General features: G+C 37.5%; 1 protein-coding gene across 1 annotated transcript in view; it reads left to right on the top strand.

The window, feature by feature from the left end:
* CACNA1A (calcium voltage-gated channel subunit alpha1 A) overlaps positions 1–22,840 on the top strand; it is a 345,788-nt gene that overhangs the window by 14,716 nt on the left and 308,232 nt on the right. Inside the window, exon 2 of the mRNA XM_087924614.1 lies at positions 11,289–11,585. Coding sequence (XP_087780740.1) covers positions 11,341–11,585 — 245 coding nt within the window. The 5' untranslated portion in view covers positions 11,289–11,340. The remainder of the gene's footprint in view (positions 1–11,288; positions 11,586–22,840) is intronic.

Genomic DNA, 22,840 nt, shown 5'->3' with positions numbered 1-22,840 from the left:
CGTATGAGTGGTTAAAGAAAAGGTAATATTTGATATTTGGATAAGTTATGGAAATGACAAAAGACGTGCATTTAATCATAAACTATATAGAGAAATTAAAACATTAAATGATTTCTTAAGTTTTTGCAGGTACTTATATGTATGGTATTCAGCTTTGTTCTGGTATTTTCCCATGTCATTATTGTTGTGCTTTTAAAGTTGTAGCAACGTTTCAGCAGAATCTCATCTGCAATCATCAGGCTTCTGTATTGTGTTCGTCTGACAACTATAATGATGTGGGGAAAATACTATCTATCTATCTATCTATCTATCTATCTATCTATCTATCTATCTATCTATTGATTTGTCTGTTTTAAATGTATGTCAAATAAATGTTTTTTTCTAGAATAAATTTAAAAAAAGGGAAAAAAAAGCTGTGATGACCCAGGGTGGGATACAAAGTAAACACAGTCACAAAATAAAATAAAATAAAATAAAATAAAGGCTACAAAACTACCAAATTGAAGCTGGTTAACATCAGGATAAAGTTTTTATTTAACTAGGTTAAGTTAAATTATTGTTCATAATAGTTAAATATGTTTTTTTTTAAAATAAAGTTTTATTGAGTTTTAACAAAACAAATAAAACCTCTTATTTGAGCACAGCATGGTTCTGGGTTATCACATTTCCATACAGACACAATTTCATATGCATATTCATCTTATGCATATTCATCTTATGCATATCTTATTACTCTTTTTCCAACTTCTCACAATTTCTCCCTTTACTTCTCTTAATTTTCTTTTATTGTTATCTCATTTTCTTCTTATTCAATTGTATTTCTTTTACCTAATTTTCTATATCTTTTTATTCATTGTACTTATACTTTCGTCTGTCTTGTTTACAATTTCATGTTCTCTTCCAACATTCTTAAGAAGCAAAATTCCCCCTATGATTGTCAATTGAAGTGCAACATCTTTAAATCTTATTGCTATTATCATATGAAATCTCATTAAACATTGAATTTGTGCATTCTAAAATTATAACATTCAAATTTCTAATATCTATTTTATATCATGTAAATCTCATCATTCAGACTCTGCCTGGTACTTCCCCTTGAAAATGTAAAAAGAAAAATTCTAAAAACATAACAAAAACAATATATATATATATTGTTTTTAAATAAACATTAATAAACAAAATAGTTATTCAAAATTATTCTAGTACTGGTATGAACCTTGTAAATCTTTCACATTTCTTTTCAATATCTATCAATCTTTGAGAACAATTGAAATGTTTCCTTCCCTTCTTCATTATTACTTAACTGTTAATAAGCATACCATTGGATAGTCATACAGTTTTATCTTATAAATTATTTACTATTAATAAGCAAAATAATTACTCAAATTCATTCTAATAACTGGTATAAATTTCTTTATAAATCTTTCACATTTATTTTCAATATTTTATCAATCTTTAGAAACAATTGCAATGTTTCCCTCTCTTCTTTATTATTGCATTAATTATAAATAAATGTACCATTACATAACAATACAGTTTTATCTCATAGATTATTTGCTTATTTCAGTTCTAACTCATTACAGTATTCTACTGTCACAACACTATCTTTTGTACCTTTGCAGAATCCTCACTTTTAACTTAATTTAACCATTGTCTCTGTGTTTTCTAGCTTAGCAAATACCCTTAATCCTAGTATGTTTCCCCTTTTTCTTTGTTTCCTGTTTGTCCCTCATAAGTTCTTTCCCTTTCTATCTTCCCCCACCCCCCTTTTCTCATTGCTTTTTTTATACCCTTCTCTTTCTAATTTTCCCTTCTGTAGTTTTCTTTTCTGCTTCTCCTATACTTCTTTTTCAGACTATTTTTCTTTTTGGCTGTTCCCTTTGATCTCAAACTTTTAACTCCTTTCCCCCATTTTTCCCCTTATTACCACACTTTGCATTATTTGATCATTGAAAATGGCTTCTTCTTTGTCCCGCCCTTCTTCTTGCTCTTGAAGCTTTTCCTTTTCCTTTTCATAGCTCAGGATCCCCATTTCAAAAAATTCAAATATGAAGCCGAAGGATCTTCCTCCCCTTTCTGCATCTTCTTTCTGTTTTTTTAAGACTCATCTTCAATTCCTTCAGGAGTGACGGCATTTTAAACACTTTTGAACAACCACCCGATTGACTTTAAGTAAAAACTGAAAAGAAAGCAAAAAACAATGCCAAAACCCCTTTTTTTAAATCACCAAATGATCCCAGACTGTTCCTTCTTGTTTCTTTCCTTTACTTTTCCTTTCCGTGGGTTACTGCATCTTTTAATAAGATTTCAGTTACAATGCATCTTCGGGAGTCTTTTCAAAGTTTCACTGTTAATCCTCTTTATTTTTCCAGGTGGCAGTCCATTTTTCCATTATTCCAAGTCCCACCCTTTTGCCTCCACTGTTCTCCTTTTTAGGGCTTTAAAATGACCAAGAAAAAAACTTTATTCTCCTTTTGACACTTAGATTTCAGCTTAAGGTTGCCTATTAGTGTCAAAATAGATTAATATAAATTTCTTTCCATACCATATGTAATTGTCAATATAAAGGTTTAAAAAAGGGGGTTTAACCTCCTTTTCTCTCTCCTTTGCCGCTTAAAGATCTTCTTTCAGAAGTATCTCTCTAGGTACTTTTAGAATCAGGGTACCTTGCTTAGATGTTCTCTGTTGTTTAGCCCGGTTTGTCCTGCTTTCCTCTTTGTCTTCCTCCTGCACAATCTTATCCAGTCGGGTTCTTCTTTGAGGTGGCCATTTCTGACCACCGCTGCAACCGCCTTCAGGAAAGGGAGTTTAGACCAGCCAAGGAAGAGAGATGCAGCTCTCCTCCACTTGGCTAGCAATGTCCCCCCTCTTCACCACCTCTATGGGGGTGGCTTCAGTCCCAAATCCAAAGGATCGGGGCGCTCCAGCAGCGAGCACAGATCGAAACTGCGCACGATCGTGGATTTCGGTCTGTCGCTGAAGAGACCCAAACCGGAAGTCCCATAATAGTTAAATATGTTGATTTTAACTTAAAACATATATTTCCAAAGCAATTTTCTTTAACATTAATGTTAAAAGGTAAAGGTAAATGAATTTAAATGAATTACTTTAAATTAATTTAAATAAAATTAAAACATAAGAGACCTACTGGTTCAAGGCAAAGTTGAACATTATGGTCTTTTGAAAAGCCAGCAAAATGTCCACAGCTTTCTCAAAACAAAATAATCTCCCCTGCATGTTTATTGTCAACTGATTCTAAAAGGCATTTTCTTCTGATAGTGAAAATAACAGATAGTAAAACTATCAAGTTTGTATTTTTTACCTATGAGTGGACTGAATTTCTCCTGAATTGGTAGGAGGTAATTTCACTGTAGACAATAAATCTCTATAGGGATAACTACAATTGATGAAAATTCACTGCTTTTAGTACAAACTCTGGACTGTTCACATACCTAACAATTTTAGGGCCACAAAACAAGCCCTGAATTGTTATGTTCAAATAAGGTTTCATTACATGATCAGGAGATTGCAAGTGATGAACCAGCATGTGACAAGTCAGCCATGCTTTGGTGCTTTCTGTCATGCATTTCTGCATTTGAGTGAATCCTGGAGTGCATTTTGAAAAGAGTGATAATAATCTAAGAATTCTTCTCTACTTGTGGGTTTTGCAAAAACCTTGTTTCCCAGAGGTCATAGTGTTGGTGGGAGAAAGAAAAGTATGTAAAGTATTGGCAAAATGGGGAGACTTCAAGACATTTATGCTGAAACCAGAGAAGATTTGCTGGATACAAAGCTAAGTACAGGTAATCCTTGAGGTATGTTCTGGAGAACTGGTAGTGGAAATTTTGAGTAGTTCAGAGAACCAGCAAATTCCACCTCTGACTGGTTTTTTACAGTATCCTTCCCCCTGCCACGCCCACCAATCCATGCCCACAGAACCAGTAGTAAAAAAATTTTTTTGAATCCCACCACTGTTTACCTTGTGAAGCTCTAGCCATCTCATATTGTGGAAGAAAGTCAGGCCAAGTGTCCCCGCGCCACATGGCAGTGATCCAAATGCAGCAACCGTTTTGTCCTGCCTGTTTGTGGTTGAAATAAAATGGCAGCCACCTGATAAATTGCTTCATTTTTCTGCCTGATCCCAATTATGATTGCTAAACAAGGGCTACCTATATTAGCAAAAAAAAAACAAGAATAATGCTATATGAAACTGCCTACTTGAATGGACATCAAATAGTCAATGTCCTTGACAACTGTAACAGCTGTAATAATAGTAGTAGGAGTATGGATACTGGTTTGTTTTGACATATCATTTGGAATCATTTTATAAATGTTTAGTAGTAGTAGAACAATTTAGTATAGTAGTAGTATTAAGGCAGTAATAATGACAGTTATAGGATTGTGAGTGGGGATATATTTCTCTAGAATGTGAATTTTGACCTTCACATGATAGTGAGGACATTTATTAGTATTCAGATGGTTCCAGTCTTAAAAACACATTAAGTTTGAGATAAATGCTAGACAATTGGCAGTGATGAGAACTTTCCTCAATTCTACCTAACCATGGCATGGATTTACAGTATCTGTATCAGTGGTGGGATTCATTTTTTTTTACTGCAGGTTCTGTGGGCATGGTTTGGTGGGCGTGGCAGGGGAAGAATACTGTAAAATCTCCAGTCAGAGATGGTATTTGCCGGTTCTCCAGAACTGGTCAGAACCTGCTGAATACCACCTCTGATCCGGATGACTTCTGTTGTCAGCCTTTGTGATCTTATTTTCATCTCATCTTGAATCTACACCCAAGATTGCTTAAATTAATTCTTAATAATTTTTGTACTAAAGTAGTACTGGTGGAGATATACTGTAAATCTAATAGTACTTTCTTTCTTTCTTTCTTTCTTTCTTTCTTTCTTTCTTTCTTTCTTTCTTTCTTTCTTTCTTGTGTCAAGTGATTATAAGATAACAGGTATAAGTATAAACATAGTTATGAATACCTGAAATGGATACATATAAGAAAAATAAAAAGAAACAAGAAGACAGGGACAGTAGGCACGTTGGTGCGCTTATGCACGCCCCCTACAGACCTCTTAGGAAAGGGGTGAGGTCAATAGTAGACAGTCTAAGGTTAAAGTTTTTGGGGTTTGGGGAAGAAACCACAGAGTCAGGTAGAGTATTCCAAACATTGACCCTTCTGTTGCTGAAGTCGTATTTCCTGCGGTCAAGTTTGGTGCAGTTTACCTTGAGTTTGTATCTACTGTGTGCTCTTGTATTGTTATAGATTAAGATGAAGTATTCATTGACAGGTAGGACATTGCAATGTATGATTTTATATACTATGCTTAGATTGGACCAAAGGCGGCATAGTTTTAGGTTAACTAGGTCTAGAATTTCAAGTCTGGTGGCATAAGGTATTCTGCAATGAGTAGAGGAGTGGAGAACTCTTCTTGTGAAATATTTCTTGGACTTTCTCAACTGTATTAATATCAGATATGTAATGCGGGTTCCAGGCTGATGAGCTGTATTCAAGTATTGGTCTAGCAAATGTTTTGTATTTTCTAGTTAGTAGTGTGATATTACCAGAGAAAAAGCTACGTAAGATTAGGTTAACAACTCTCAATGCCTTTTTGGCTATGTAGTTACAGTGGGCTCTAGTATTTAGATCATTAGAGATGAGTACTCCAAGGCCCTTGACAAAGTTAGGGTCTTGACAAAGTCTTGACTATTCAGCTTGTATTTTATTTTCTGATTTTTTTTTTTGACAATATGTAAGACAGAGCATTTATTTGTTGAGATTTGAAGTTGCCATTTGTTTGACCATTCTGACACATAGTCAAGGTCTTTTTGAAGGGTAGCAGGGTGTTTGTGGTGTTGAATAGCTTTACATCATCAGCGAAGAGAACGCAGTTGCTTTTAATATGATCAGATTTATGTGGAATCATTTATGTAGAGTATGAAGAGAGTCGGTCCTAGAACGCTGCCTTGGGGGAGGACACCACTGTTGATAGGTACAGAATTTAAGAGGATGCTCTCAATTTTGACCATTTGTTTGACAGGAATGCTTCTATCCAGTTATGCAGGTGTCCAGAGATACCATAAGATTTTAGTTTTAGTAGTAATTTGTCGTCTATCACTGAATCAAAGGCTTTACAGAAGTCTCTGTAGATTGTGTCTATTGCTTTGCCCTGATCGAGTTGTGAATATGTAAATAAAACACATTCCCTTCCAATTCAATTCTATCAATTAAAATCTTAACATCTTTAACATTTCTTTTCAATTGAATATCATACTTCCTTGGGAACACTTATAAACTTTCCATAGTTAATTCTTTTTTTCCCATATTTCTCACTTATATTTTTATAAATCATTACTAATAATTAAAAATGTTCCCTTTTAATTCTCTCAATCATTTTAATTCATTTATTTATTAACAAACATCCAACTGCATTACAATAAATATTTTATCCATCATCATATTTTCTAAAGTTATTTCTATTTGTAATGTAACAAAGCTATCTTATGTACCTTTGCAGAATCCCTTTTACAATTAAATTTTCACCCATTATCTCTAAACAAACTTATGGTTACAATCCTTATATCTTTTCCCTGTTTCTCCATTTCTTGTATCTGTCTTTTACAACTTCTTTTCCTTACCTTCTTCCCCCTCTTCTTCTCCCTCCCCTTTTTATGCCCTCGTCTCTCTACTTCTAACTCTCTCATCTGTAATCCCCTCTTCTGTTGCTTTCTAATATTATACTTATCTTTCAAATTGTTCTTCTTCTTTTTGGTTGTTTTTTCTAATCTTAAACCTTTCACTCTCTTTCCCCCCTTTTCTTTTTTCCCCCCCACTTAAAATTATTTGATCATTAAAGATGGCTGCTTCTTTGTCCCAATCTTCTTGTTCTGTAAGCGTTTCTTGTTGCTTCTCATAGTTCCAGATCTTCATTTCTAAGAATTGAAACACAAAGCCAAAAGAACTTCTCCCTTCTTGTGCGTCTTCTTTCCATTTTTTAAGTTCTGTTTTCAGTTCTTCTAAGAGTGATACTATTTTTAAAACTTTTAAACAACCACCCAGTTAATTTTAGTCATCTAGATGCAAAAACCAAAAATCACCAAGTAATCCAAATAATCCAAGGCTATTTCTACTTGCTTCTTTTTTCCACTTTCTCTTCCTGGGGTTCTATTATTTTGTTACCAAGTTTCCATTAAAATGTATCTTTGAGGAATCTTGTTAAAATTTCACTGTAAGTTCCTTTTAATTACAGTTCCATTCCTTAATTCCAGGCAGTCTCCTCCATTTTCCAGATCCTGCCCTTCTATTATTTTTTTTTCTCCTTTCCAGCTTTTAAAAACTTTTAAATGTCCAGAAATCTTTATTTATCCCTTTGACTTTTATTTTCAGCTTAGATGCCTATTCATGTCAAAGTGGATTTTTTTTTCAGTTTCTTGCTTAAGTCTCTTAGCTATCAGTATAAGGAAGGGAAGGAAAAAAAACTAATCCTTTCCCTTCTTTCTCTCCTTCGCAGCTTCAAAATGGGAACAATGTGGGAACAAAGTTGTTAAGTTTAAATTCCAGGGTACCTTATTTGTTGCTTTTGCTGTTTGACCCAGTCAACCAAAACTTTCTCTTCTTATCTTCCTCCTGCACATTCTTTTCCGGTTGAGTTCTTCTTTGTGGTGGCCATTTCTGACCACCACTACAGCAGCCTTCGGGGAAGGGAGTAATGGTCAGCTGGGGAGGAGAGATGCGGCTCTCCTCAACCATGCAGGCAGTCTCCCCCCTCTTCACCACCTCTACGGGGTGGCTTAGCCCTGAAACCAGCCAGCTCGGGGTGCTCCAGCAGCGAGCACAGATCGAAGCCTCGGAGAGATGAGGTTTCGGTCTGTCGCCAAAGAAGCTCAAACCAGAAGTTTTCCAGATTTTTCAAAGATTATGCTTAGAGGTTCGGCTATGGCAGTAGATAGCTTTTTAAAGAAGTAGGCACATATTCCGTCTGGTCCAATAGATAGAGATGGTTTTAGATTGCACAGTGCTTCTTCAACAATGTCTTCTGTAAAATCAATATGTATTAGATCATTTTAGTTGTCTGTGGTTCGACTAGGAAATACTGGGCATGACCCATTGCTGTTTACAAATACTGAGCCAAAGAATGTGTTAAAGAGGTTGGCTTTAATGGTGTCATTGTTGCAGTCTTTACCGTTAGGTCCTTTCAAGGGAGGGATGGACCTTGAGTCTTTTAGGTTGTGGTTTACAAAATTGTAGAAAGAGAGGGTGGAATTGGTGTGTAGAAGGTTTTCCTCTTGTTTAATGTGATAATTGGTTCATTCAGTCTTTATCTGGTGGCTTAAATTTTTGTATCGGCTTTTAAAGTTGGCAACATGACCAGATTTGTTTTTCCTCCAAAGTGATTTCTTTTTGGATTGAAGCTTCCTTATTGTTATGGGTAATTTGTTTTTTTCTGGTTTTGGGAGTTGTTTTTGATCCATATAGTTTGATGACTCTTTTGACTTCAAGTAAAAATATGTTGTAATGGTCTTCAACAGTATTGCATCCAATGAATAGAAGTTGCCAATCTAGAGATGAGAGATCTTTGTTTCTAAGATCGTGGTTGCCTTTTTTGAAGTTATAATTGGGGATCCCGTCGTTATGATGCTTTAGCATCTCAAGGTCCATTGACTACATATCACAATAAGATGCAGAAGATATGGAATTCTGGCAGTTGAAATCCATATATCTTAAAATTGCCAAAGTTGAAAAACATGGTCTCAGAGATTTCTATTCTGGGGTTACTTTCTTCTGGTTTCTTTTCAAGGCACATGCGGAGCATATGCTCTTTGACACACATCCTGATATGTTGTTAGCTAATTGCTAGACTTTGCCTATTCCTACAATGTATTTATATGCTTGTATTTTCTTTTTGTTATAAAACTTCACAATTCTGCCCTGGTCAGATCCTTACTGTCAAGAACACTTACATGCACAGACAGAATGCTTCAACCTCCCATAGTTTTGTCATAAAGCAGCCACGGCAATTTTACCATGTGAAAAGTCTGATGTACATCATCAACCATTCAGTTGCTATTACAGATATATAAACTCTAGGTGTGCGTTTGTGATCAGTCTGGTTGATCACTTATTGGCTACTTAAAGCTAGAAATAGGTGTATCCCCTCTCCTCCAGTTCAGTCTTCTAAGGACATTCTGCTTAAGACAGTGGGGGAGTCAAGTTTTTTAAATTAAAATTTCTCCTCATCCATGCTTGGATGACATAATCCATCTGAATGGCAACTAACTGATGGTAGCAATGGCAGTTTTACATAGCAAGATTGAGACCCATATCTGTTAGCTACTTTTGAATGCATGTTTCACATTACTCCAGAATAGTGTTATTTTGGAATAGTGCTAAATTCCTGTCCAAATACAGTCTACCTGTCAGATGATATTAAATGATAGCCAAGCTCCCTTTCAGCATATTCACTTGAAACACTAGAACAAATTTTGACAGATGGCTAAATCCTCTGATCTTGCCATCTGTCAGAACTTACCTGCTGCTCAGGAACAACCCATGCTAAAGAAAATGAAGAGGATGTTTTTCTCCAGCTAATGATATGTGTGTGATAGGAGGGAAATAAAGCTAGAAGAACCCATCAATCCAATCCTTAACACGCCCTGCACACTGTAAATAGAGATCACACCATTTGTTGAGATCATGCATGGTTAAAGATTTGCTGTAGGAATAGCAAATGTTATACAGGTATAGTTTTCTCTTGGTTCAAGAACTGGCAAATGCTACTTTAACTTGGCTATGAAGAAGATATTCAGATTAGTGAATTCAGGTGGGGCTCCCTAGTAATTTCATAGGCACATCCATATAGAGGGTGGTTTTTTTTTTTAGTAACAAACATTATTTGCCATTGTGCTTTCCAATCTTGGTTTCATGGGATAGTCTATAGAAATACAAACCAGATCTAGTTGTGGCTAATGTTTAATGAGTCAGCTAGGTGCTGCCATTTAGATGAGGTGTTTACTTGCTGATTTAGAGGTTTCACTTCTCTTTAAATAATGGGATTCAGGCAGAATGAGAGAATAAACTAAGGAAAGGATTAGGAAAGTGAAAATCATGAGATTTATAAATAGAATGTTCTGATATTATGTCCTACTAGTTTCTAGTAACATTATTTTTCTCAACTGAATAAAGTATAATAGTGAAATGGACAGCTCCCAACTTTCAAAGCCAGAATTTTAATCAATTTGTAGTTTATAAGTGTACAGATTTCCTCAAAAAAAATCTGTATGAATAATGAAAAATATATGTGATTTAGAACTAACTAGGGAAGACCCATAATCCTAAACTAAGTTGATTTTTCTTCTAAAAAGTTGATTTTCTTCTCTTTCTTTCTACTACTGGGTATTTTATTACTTATTGATAGAGATAGTATCCTCTGGTGGCAATATCTATTTGGAGAGTTGTGTTGCAGGCATTGTACCCAATAAAGGTGTGCAAATGCACTTAAACTTTAAGTTTAGGATCCATTGTTGGGTTTATGCAGTTATTGTACAGGAAACCTTAAAGAATTCAAGCACTGTGAAGCACATATGTCCAAGTACTATTGCTAGATTGTATTTAATTTTAATTATTGTACAAAACATTTCCAAGGGTTTGAATAAAGTAGAAGAATGAAAACACCCCATCATCAGCTCCGATGACAAAAGTCAGATTATCCTTAGTCCTTTTCTTCTGTCCTCATTTCTCCCTTCTTTCCCATCTATATGCTGTGTTCAGCACCTAAGATTTATTTGATCTTCTATCCAAAAATTAACATACTAAAAGCCAAGCTATTTCGAGATGCAAACAATGTTTTGCTTAGTAAAAACAATATTATTATTTACCCTGACATAAAAAACTGTCTTTATATTATTTACTGAAAAGTAGAAACGGGTCATTTTGGTTCTTAAAAAATTATGGATATTTTAAAGCAATTTTGGAAGCTAAGACGGGTTCAGAATGGTGTATACTGGGAAGAAAGAATGGGGAAATTGAAAAAGCATCTTGCAAAAAGATAATAGCCACCCATTTCCATGTTTTGCTAATACAACTTTTTGGAACTACTCAGATTGTCACTAAAAGTGGAGCCTGAGTAATATTTTACCTTAGTTTTAAAACAGCTGAAGTCTTGAAGTGATTTTTCTGGGTGAACTATTCTAAACAGGCATCATAAATTTGTGCCACTATATTCAGATAGATCTGTGTAATTTATTCTATCAGTTCCCATTGTGTTTTATCTTTACAGATAAAGGCAGACAGCCAGGTAGGATTTTGTGGTTTCTGCTCAAGTTCCATGGATGGCGGGCCGTGCTGTGATCCGTTCATCTCTGCTGTCCCCTCCCAGTTACTATGAAGCAGTACACTATGGACGTGGACCTACAAGTCCTGAATATCCTTTCTTTAGTGGCTGGTACCACTATATGGGTCAGGAACCTCTTTCATACAAGCGACGTGGAGGCATTGTTGATCAACGTGACGTCATCATGGCCCATCAGGCCCACAAAATCCACAACACGCCACAGGCAAAGCGGAAGGAGTGGGAGTGAGTATGGATATATTTCATTATTTGATTTCCATCTGTCACTGGGCTTTTCCTTTATAGGCCAAAGCCATACAGCAGGAATATTATTGTCTCCTTCCCTCTGTTCCTCAACAATTTATAGCTTGGGGTTAAACAAACATGTATGTGGCTGGGGGGCATATTTGAAATTTTGAGAGCATAAAAATGCTTTTATAAATGGGCTGCCATGTTTCACATGCACAGTAATCAAATATCCAATTGTTTTGGATTGGAAAGGAAAGTTAAAAGATTATTCTGCATCAACTTCTCTTCCTCCAAAGATGCTCTTTACAAAGTGAGTTTATTTTTGTTTTCTCTTTAAGCAGTCACTAATCATTTATTTTTCAAGGAAGGTCTACAGAGTCTATATGAGCTTAGGCATTTTTGTAAAATAAGGCAAGCTGTTGTTTAAAAAACTAATAAGACCTCGGAATAAAATTGAATCAGTTGGGGAGGAATCTATGAGTCACTAGAAAAAGGGTATGCCCAAGTAAACTCAAGTGCCACACAGACCACTCTTCTTCGGGCATTTTATTTCTCTCTCCAAAGTCATAACCTCCCATTCAGTGTAATTATCTTAACATCCCTTATATCCCTCCCTCATTTCATCTTTGTTCAGTTGTAGCTAAAAGCACTCCACAAAGTATTATTTCCTATCAACACTACACGTGATGAAATCTCCTGTCTTTTAATATATTGCCTATAGAATCTGTACTAACAGTACTGTTTACTGTTAATATTTTTATTGTGTCTCATTTTTGCAATGTTGTATTTATATTGCTTTGATCTTTGATAGCAATTATAAAGAAACAAGAAGCTTCTGTCAACTGAAATAAATGCACAACAGTAATTGGAGAGTTCATGTTTATCTAACTGACCTCATCCTGAAAAATGAACAAACTGCTCTGTCTTCTATGTGTTGTGGATATTACATGGTGCTATGTTGAGGAAAAATGTTTTGTTTTTTTGCTAGCAGCTATGATGATACTTTTTGCCAGCAGCTCATGAGAACACAGAAGCTATTCATATTGTGAAGTTGCAGCTTAATTTTTCTTTTGAAATTATAAGGAAAAATTAAGCTGCAACTTCACAATATTATTTGGACAGAGTTCTATCCATTTCAACTGTTTTGACCCTTCCCACACGAAAGTAGGAACAAGATTGTCATTGAAATTGTGTGTGTTTTCCAGCAATACATCAAATCTATTTCTACTAGTTCAAATACATATTTACTCTGTTACTTATAACTCAAGTTTAAATAGTTCATGTTTCTTGGGGTTTCTGAAGAAGTGTTTCAATGATTAACAAGGTAATAAGAAGTTCTTCTCTACCAATTGCCAAAATAAATCAGTTTATAATATGGCCCAAGAATGAGGCTTTCCATCTGTGTTCATTCACAAATTAGAGAAAACCATAAGAATGTAAGAGAAATACACACAAAATAATGTGGGAAAGTACAGACAATTGATGAAGTATATGTTCTTCAAAGAAAGAAAGAAATTTAATCTCTTTGGATCAGAAAAATTGAACACAAATGTAAGAAACATTTAATGTACATTTGAACATAACTTTCATATTAAAAGTAAGTGATTTGCATATAGGGTATTTTGCAGTACAATATTGGTCCACATTTTATTTCAATAAATGTAATCAAGTTTACAAATCTCTTCTGTTTTAGGTTGTTCTTGCATACCAGTTCATCACAGACTGATATTCTCCCAAGGAACTTGAATATTTAGAAAGGTCACAGCTATAAGTTTGTTTAAGGTTGTTTATTTAACATGTAATATTTTAGGTACCTTTTACATATAGAACAATACATTAAAACGATAGAGAAACCCCTGTTTGTAGGGGTGGGAAGGGACAGAAACTGTATACACACTTCTTGATTTATTGTGGTATTTAATATATACCTTGGCCTTAGCTTAACAAATTATATATATACGATTCTATACAAACAATTTCTTGTGGGGATTTTTACAATGTTTCACTCCTCTCTCACATGTACAGCTTCTTTCTGTGCTTTCACTTCTGGACTTACTTCTATTCTAGGGAAGAGAACGGAAGAGGGAAAAATAAGTATTTTCTGGATTTCTTGGATCCCAGCACGTTTATCAAGTTGCCCTTGCTGACCTATGATCTGTTCTCCAAAAACTGCAGCCCTTTCCAGTCAGTTTGCTCAGCAGATTGCTGTCTTGAGTCCTGCTTGCGCTCCAGCTACAGTTTCCTCTTCCTTGATACATGCTCTACCACTGCTCTAACAATTTTAGAAATATTCAACAATCTCTTTCATCATTATTTAATGCTTCTTCCCTTTTATATGTTTACAACTACAAGGCAGATATTTATATGTTTCTCTATAATTATGTGATACTAAGCCAGATTTTTGACTTCCCTCTCCCAGGAAAAAAAAACCCTCTAACCTTGACATCACTGCATCATCCCAAGTCTGTCAGGACAACACACTTTGCCATAATCCCACACACATTTCTGGTGTCCAAATAACTGGAAAGGCATAGGCAGCCTAGGTCATTCTCCAAGAGAGTTATTAAAGACCTGTATTAGAAATTTCCCCTAAACTGCCTTTTCTCAGAGCCAGGATAGCAGTGAAAGCACAGGGACAAAGTATTTTGGTTAATTTAACACAATTCTGAATTCTGATCCGCCATTTGAAATAATAAGGTCAAATTTTCCCACTGTTGGTGCAAGAATGTCCCCTGGAAAGGAATATACTTTTAATGACACCTCTACAATATTTTGCATGTGATAGTAGTTCATCCCAGGAGGATAAAGAGTTGTTAGGTCTTACATCCTTTAAAAGGATGAGACTTTAGGAAAACTGCTGGTAAATATATAAAGTGTGTGCACATCCATGCATGTACACAAGTATGCACAAGCACACATGCACACACGCACACACACACATGCGGGGAGAGAGAGGGAGAGAGAATATATCCCATTTGTTCTATCTGGAATCTTAAAAGTAATGTCTTTGCTGTCCCCCAACCCCCGTATTCTTGCTGCAGTCTCAAAGTTGAGAAAAATCAGTGCTTGCCAATTCTATGAAGACTTGCTGTTTCAATGTCTAAAGATGAGGGCTGGGAACCCGCTCTTGCAGCTTAGATCTTAGGAATCAATTGTACAGCAATATCCCCAGCTAAAAGCCCCAAGTTAATATTGGTGCTGGTACTTCCCAACTCCCCCACTCTTCCTCATTTTCTTTCCAAGTCATTTCCTTTTTTGCTGCCTCTAAGAAATTGCAGCTTGTTGCCTTGGAAACAGTGCTATCTGTAGCAAAGGCTGTTGCTTTTATTGAGGGCTCAACTGCTTTGTTGAGGATAGGCAGATTTAGGATTGAAAAAAGGGCACCCCTCATACACTGGGAAGAGGACTGTTTTCCTTTTTGCATTAACATGAGATTAAGCTGGCCTTGGAAAAGCTGCTGTGAAACAATTGTGATGTTGGCGTTTTGCAGCTACTGCACAGAAGTGACTTCTATATGTGAAAGGGAATTCACAGAGATCATAAATGAAAATTTAGTGGAAATAATGCTTTTTTTCTCTCTGCAGTGCTTCTATGTGGAGATTCCCTAAGGTTTGTCTCACACAAACCTAAAATTAATGGTAATTTTGAAATTGCAGATCAACAGTTGCCTTAGTACTTTTTTTTTATCAGTGCAAATAAAAATGAGGTATGCTTATGTAACGTATTTAATAAACCAGTGTCTGAGCATGTTATACCTGGGAGAACTTGGTGTTTCCAATTTCTTTTCTACAAATGTTCCAGAAAGACAAAATCAGTAGGGACATTCATCAATTAAAATGTTAGAATGAGATGTAATCTAGGAGGAAGGGGACTATCTTCATACAACGATATCATGTAACTTTGCCTTTGGTAACAAACTATTTATGAATTTGTTATGATAAATTTATACAATCTAAAACAGGGGGCACCAACCTTTTGGACCTCAGGGACCACCAAACTCATAATTTTAAATCCTGCGGACCAGAGACCCTGGGAAAATCCCCAAAAAACTCTGCAGGAAAATTCCCCACCCCTTTTTTCTACCGATCGACTATTCTTTATTTGGGATCGCAGGATACCGTCTCCAGCTCTGTTCTCAGGGAGAGGGAGAGAGAGAGAGACTTTTGGCTTCATGCAAGGAAAGCAGCAGAAGCAGCAGAAGTCTTTTTTTTCTCTCCTCCAAACTCCTCCAGAAATGAGTCTTTCTTGGAGCAGAATGCCTTGCAGTGTCCCAAAGACTCATTTCTGGTGGAGTTTGGGGGAGAGAAAGAAAGACATTTGTTGCTTTCCTTGCATGCAGCCAAAAGCAGAAGAAGAAAGAAGAGGAAAGAAGCAGCCCGGTGGCCAGGCGAAGTGCATGGGGTGAGTGGGGCAAGTTCCCTCCCTCCACTCTTTACCCACTTCCCTCACTACCTCGTATTGTTCGCAGTGCAAGCCTTGTGTTCCTGCGGGCCTGGATTAATTGCTTTGGGGGGTGCTTCTGGGATGCCATTTCTCTGAGGACCACCAAAAATTTTTCACAGACCACCAGCAATCACTGTTCTAAAATGCTATTTAAATATCAAAATAACACATTGGAAAATATCAGTTGACAATTAAGCAAAAAGTAAAATGGCAAGAAAGTTCTGCAGTATGTAAGTGCATGTTAGATTGTATTACTTGCTGAGTTCAGTAGTTTTATAGAACTGCAACTTTATTCCTACTGAAATTGATTATACTAAAGCCTTAGACCAGGGCTCTTCAAACTAGACAGCTTTAAGACTTGTTCTGTTTAACCTCTCCGTGACTTTCAATACTGATCATAATATCTTTCTGGAGCAGTTCTGGAACTGGGATTGGGCAGCCTGATATTGTGTTGGTTCGCCTGCTTCCTCTAGGGTTAGTCCCAGTTTGTGTTGATAGAGGGGAGAGGTCCAGACCACAACCTCTTCTTTGTTGGGGTGCCACAAAGCTTGGCTTTTTCCCTGCTCCTGTTTAACATCTATATGAGGCCACTGGGTGAATAGCTTGGAGTGAGGTATCACCAATATGTTGATGATATCTAGCCTTAAATTTCCATTCTGTGAGGGTTATTTGTTTTCCAAGAACTGAACACACTATAGTCTAGAAGAAAAGTGAAGCTGTTGTGGATTCATTTCACTCTCCTAGGTTTTGCAAGTTGATGTATCAATGTAAAAACTTTAATGCTCAATCCTTAAAACAAAAGTCCCAAAAGTTTGTAAAGTAGCCTACATCCTTTGCCTCCCTCCAAAATGCTCATAATTGTTGGATTAAGAACTGTCTCAGCATGGTTGCTCCTCTTCTGGTTGCTACCAAGCTCATGTCCAAGTTCTAAGCCAAGCTAAGGGGGTCCTTGGTACTCTCTGAGCTTGGTTGTTTCTTTACTCAGACTAGATAACACCAGTGCTAGTGGGAAGTGCAGTTTGCCCTCAGTTTATATTCTAGTGGCTTGCCCTGTCAGTGTTGGTAGAAGTGGTCTTGGTAGTTGGTGTTTATGGATATGTTGAGCCTGTTTGTCCTAGGTAGTGGTTGTTCAGTTGTTACACTGTATGTTGTAGATGAGCCCTGTTTTTTTTTTGTTTTGTTTCTGTGGCTGTTGGATCTTTTGGTTTACTTAGGATGTTTTAGAGGGCTTTGGTTGGTTTGTGTGCTATCTCTATCCTTCTTAAATATCCTTATCAGCAGAGACTACAATGGCAAACGTGTAACACAAGTTTTCCCCCAAAACACACACAACAATCAAGTGCTCCACTACCAAAGTAATAACCCAACCTCTGACAAGAGAAGCTGTGTAAGAACTCTGTTTAGATAAGCACAAACACATTGCTGCCACCCTGAATACCAGAAAAAGGAAACAGATCATCTCTACAATGTTTTTCAACCAAATGGATATCCCCACAACATCATTAAAAAAGTACCAGACTACTCAACCTAATATTGCATAACCATCACAAGCTGTAAAAAGGACAACACTGTCAAAAACATCTCAGAAACCACCAACCGACTATTACAACCACATGGCATCACCATAGCATACAAATATTTCATTGTTTTAATCTGATTTTGTTAAATGTTATATTGTTGGTTTTATTGTATGCTGCCCAGAATTGGTTTGTATGAAATGGGCCACCATATAATTTTGATAAAAAAGTAAACATGATTAGACCATCCCTAAGTCCAATGCTTTTCAGATACATCGGACTACAGCACCCAGGATTCTCAGCCAGTCTGAATAAATTTCATGTTGATCTATGATAGGTTCAAAGTATCTGGACTCTGGATTATGAAAGTCCTGCTTAGAATTTTTCTATTTTCTTTTTCACATTCATTTTAGGACAATTTCCTGTAAATCCACTGGATGGCACTGATATCCTCTCCACAAACTGATTTGTAAAAAGGAATTTTTCAGCTTATACAGAAAGCCATTAAAATAATACAGTGTAAAAGTTCATTCCTGAAGAAGTCTAATAGGTTGCTTTTAGTTTGTTGAGTATGATTTTAAGGACTTTTCTTTCTACAATTTCATCCCAATATAAACATGATAATTGTTCTCTATAATACAAAGAAACAAAATCTTATAATACAGAGATAATTACATAGTTTTCAAGGCAGATAGAAGTCAATTTCTTATAAACTGCCTCCCTCATCTTCCCTCTTTTTTAACATTTAAATGGACTAAAATCATATATTTTTATAAAAACATTAATGATATTTGATCTTTGCAATGTTTTGTGATAATTTGTATTTTTAGTGGGACAAGTAATGAAAATGGAATTGATATCTTGAACTGAGGATATCTCCATAAGTATGTTCAGGAGAGAACAAGTGCTTGGGTTCAGAAAAGCACATGGATAAGCCTCAAGAAAGTGAAAAATCTATTCTGGTGACCTTGGGGGAGTTGGAAGTTGAAGACAGAATTTTGTAGTGCAGCTGGGATTGAAGTTATGCTGACAATAACTACGGAGATTAATGTACCCAATAGTCCCAATCTTCTACATCTTGAGTATTCTTCAGCTGTGTGTGCTATGACTTGTAGAATTTTCCAGCCCAACATGGCCCTTGCTGAGAATGCTAAAAACCTGGATTCCTTTACTTGGGGAATGCTTTGATTGGGGAAGACTTTACTAAGCAAAAAAATCACAGTTCACAACCACAATCAGTAGGTCTATACAAGACGCTGCCCGAAAACCAAACAATCTGGATTATGGTTTACATTAATGAATTGGCACCATCAAAGCAGATACCAACCAGATCATAGAAAAACTGAAAGAAGCAGTACACGGTCAGAAGCTGTGAAGAGATGTGCCCCATAGAATCACCAAGAGTCAGACACAACTGAATGGATATAATCATCATCGTAATGAATTAGGCCTAAGAAGAAATATTAATATAGGTGGTTTGAATGGTTATTTTGCCTCAGAATACATCTTCATTTTGTGCTTTGCTATTTATGTTAAAGGTAGAATATGTTTCTATTTAAGTGTATTAACTATGTTATGGTTAATTGGGTTGAAAAATTATTAATTTATTGGAAATAGAGCTGATCTGGGATAACTGATATTAAGACACTTCCTTTTTCTATACAAAATATATGTCTAGTGTCTTTTCTGCACTGCGGTTAACGTTTAGGATTGTTACATTTTCAAGGAAGACAAAACAGCTCTGTTGGTCTTGGTGTAAAAAAAGAGAACAAAATTAAGCAGCTTTTATGGTGAAACAAAAATGCAAAGCTCAGATTTTTATGGTAGTTCTTAATTCACCTAAACAGTATAGCTGATATAAAAATTAAGGCATAGAGGGAAGACAGTATACCATTGTTCAGCTGACAGGTTTTTCAGTGAATCATTTTTTATTTAAAATCTTATTAGTTCTGAAGATCCTTTGTCTAAGAGCTAGGATTTTATAAATTAATGATAGTACTGAAGTTTGCTAAACTTGTGGCCTGGGGCAACTCCTATTGCCTAGGCAATGTGCCAGAATTGGGCTTCACTTTGAACTATAATGTGATAATTTCAAATACATGGCACATTATCATTATCGTTCAGAAGAAATGTAATTATACCTTAGGTCTGTGTACTGTAATCCAGGCCTGTAATTCCCTAGGTCTGTGATTCCCAAATGATCATTTGAAATGTACTGTCTTTTTAAATACTTACTACTTGAACTTTTATATCTTGGATTGAACACAAAACACAAAATCTACAACTGAACTCTCTTGATCTTTTTAATGTTAAAGAAGGTTTACCTTCCACATTAGAAGTTAGGCTCAATACTTCAGAATTCATGAATGAAAATAGCGAGAATTGTTTTTTCAAAATGGAGCAAAACAAAACAGGTTTTTTTATTGCACAATTGACATCTTCTAGTTAAAATTCCCAGTAATATTCCTAAACAGTTTGACAGTTATATCATATTTGTCTTTGCGTTCTCCAGTATGTAATTGCTGAGGCTGATGAGGCAAAAGCCAACAGTTTCCAGGTTAGAAAAAACTATTGCATAAAACATTTTTCAGATGCCCACCAAAGGTATTAAGAGACTGGCCATCCAGTAACTCTGAGAGATAAGAAGACTTTTAAAGCTGATGTGTATGTGTGTGTGTGTGTGTCTGTGTGTGAGTTAATAAGTGAGAGTATGTCCATGTGTGCATGAAGGGATTTTTTGTATTCCAATGAACAATTGTTACATCGGTATATCGATCCCAAGGAGAGACGCAAGAACAGTGATTTTCAAGCTCTTTTTATTGTGCGCTTACATCAGCTCGCCCAGCTTCAGATCGGTGGCGGCTTATATAGAACTTGCTTTCGGCGTCGTGGCCAATGATATCGTTTCGAATCTCCTGCGATCAGTTTATCCAGTTGCGGGTGATTCGCAACAGGCGAATCACTGCGGCTTACTCAGCCAATCCGAGCGCAGTGCGTTCTAACCAATCAGAGTTAAGTATTACAAGAATGCTAATACAGCTATACAGAACACCCCTCCCCTCTTGGTTTTGTCTTACGTGACGTAGTCCCGTAAGTAGGCGGGGCTCCGTATCTGTCTACTGGACCTGCGCAGGTTAGTTGGTGCTTGGTCTTTGAGCAGTTCAGTTGGGTTCCGTGTTGCTCTCTGCCTCATCGATGGAACCGCCTGGAAGGGTGAGTCAGGCCTTTCGCCGTAGCTCCCTCCCGGTCTACCCGGGCTGGTCGAGCTGCTGGCTTCACTGCTCCCGCCTGGTCTTCCCGGGCTGGTTGAGCTGGCTTGGCTGCTCCTTCCAGGCGAGGCTTTGAGCTGGTCGTCTACTGGTGGTTTGGCTGGTGAGTATTGTTGGTTTCTTTCTTGTTGGGGTTGTCTGTTTTGTTTTTTGGGGTTTTCCTTCCCCCCTTGGCTATTTTTTGGGTGATATCCCCCCCCCCCCGTTCTTTATTTCTATGTGTTTGCATGTCAGTTGTATTTCCCGTGTTAGCCCTCGATCTTAGCTGATCGATGTGCTGCTTCCATGCTCGTCCGTTGTTCGTTTGTAGTCGGTATGAGCAGGGACCTGTTACCTGGGTTATCATTGCCGGTACCCAGAGTGGGTCCCCTGTGAAGTTCTTTGCATATACTGCGTCGCCTGGTGTGAATGTTCGGTGCTTGCTCGATGAGTTGGGGGATTTTTCTGGGTTGTATGTGGGGTGCAGCCTGTCTAGTGGGGACCTTAATTTCTTCCCCATTAACAGTTCTGCTGGGCTTTTGTTGGTTGTTATGTTTGGCATTATATGTTGTATGAATAACATTTTATTAATTTTGTCTTGCATCTCCCCGGTTTCAATTTTTTGAATTGTCTTTTTTGTGAACTGGACCATTCGTTCTGCCCTCCCATTTTCCACCGGATGTACTGGCGCTGTCAGTGCATGCTGTATTCCCGTTCCGCTAGGAATTTTTAAAATGTGAGCGCGGTGAACTGGGGGCCATTATCTGATATTATCACATCTGGGAGGCCGTGGGTTGAAAATAGTTTGTTGAGTTCTTTGATGACGGCCTCTATGGTGGTAGTTTTCATGCTGCTTACTTCCAACCAGTTGGACTAAGCGTCTACAGTTATCAGGAATGTGTGCCCCTTTGTTGGCCCGGTGAAGTCTATGTGAATCCTGGACCATGGCCCTCTGGGCGTTTCCCATTCCAGGATTGGGGCGGAGGGTGGGCTTGGCCTGGATTCTTGGCATTGCCTGCATGCTGCCAGCCAAGCTTCGATTTGCTTGTCCATCCCTGGCCACCAGGCATAGCTCCTGGCCAGGGCCTTTGTCCTAACAATGCCCGGGTGCCCCTCATGCAACATTTCCCAAACCCTTTTTTGTAATTTTTCTGGAATGACAACGCTGTCCCCCCACAATATACAACCTTTTCGTGTGAAAAGTTTGGTTTGCCGGCTCCAAAAGGTCCTGAATTGTTCGTCGTCGTCTCTTTCCCGCCACCCTTTTTCCACCCAATTTAAGATCCGTGCCAGACGTTTGTCTTTATTGGTTTCATGGGCAATGTCTGACGTGGTCAGGGGGAGATTGGGTAGAGTCTTGATTGTTCAGGGTGGACATTGTGGGTGCCGAGTTGGCATCCAGGTCAGGCAGAGGGGTGCGGCTCAGGGCGTCTGCATGTGAGATTGTCTTACCGGGTCGATGTGTTAGCAGGTAACTGTAGGCAGCAAGGAATTCGGACCACCTTGTCATTCTAGGGGATAGTATGTTCGGGGTGGCCTTGTTCCCTGCCAGAATCCCTAACAGCAGTTTGTGGTCGGTGATGATGGTAAATGTTCTGCCGTAGAGGTACTTGTGGAACCTCTTGATGATTGCAAGGGCCTCCTTGTCCAGCTGGCTGCAATTCCTTTCCGGTCTTGATAGGGTTCTTGAAAAGAAAGCGATGGGCACTTTTTTTCCGTCTGAGAGTGTGTGGCTGAGGATACCCCGACGCCAAAAGGTGATGCATCGCATGTTACTGTTAGCGGTAGGGTCTCGCTGTATTGGATGAGAACAGCGTCCGATGTGAGTAGGTCCTTTGTTCGGTTGAATACGTTTTCCTCTCACCATCCCCAGTTCCAGGTGTCTGTTTTGTCCAACAGCCTATGCAATGGCTCTGCTGTGGTCACCTTTTGGGGCAGGAAAACATTATAGAAGTTAATTAGTCCAAGGAATGCCTGCAGTTCTGTTTTATTTCTTGGTCTCGGGGCTTCCTTGATGGCCCTGATTTTTTTTTCTGTTGGGTGG

Source organism: Pseudonaja textilis, chromosome 2, assembly GCF_049901715.1.
Source record: "Pseudonaja textilis isolate UNSWEBS1 chromosome 2, rPseTex1.2, whole genome shotgun sequence".
Lineage (NCBI taxonomy): Eukaryota > Metazoa > Chordata > Lepidosauria > Squamata > Elapidae > Pseudonaja > Pseudonaja textilis.
This window is presented reverse-complemented; position numbering and strand designations above follow the sequence as displayed.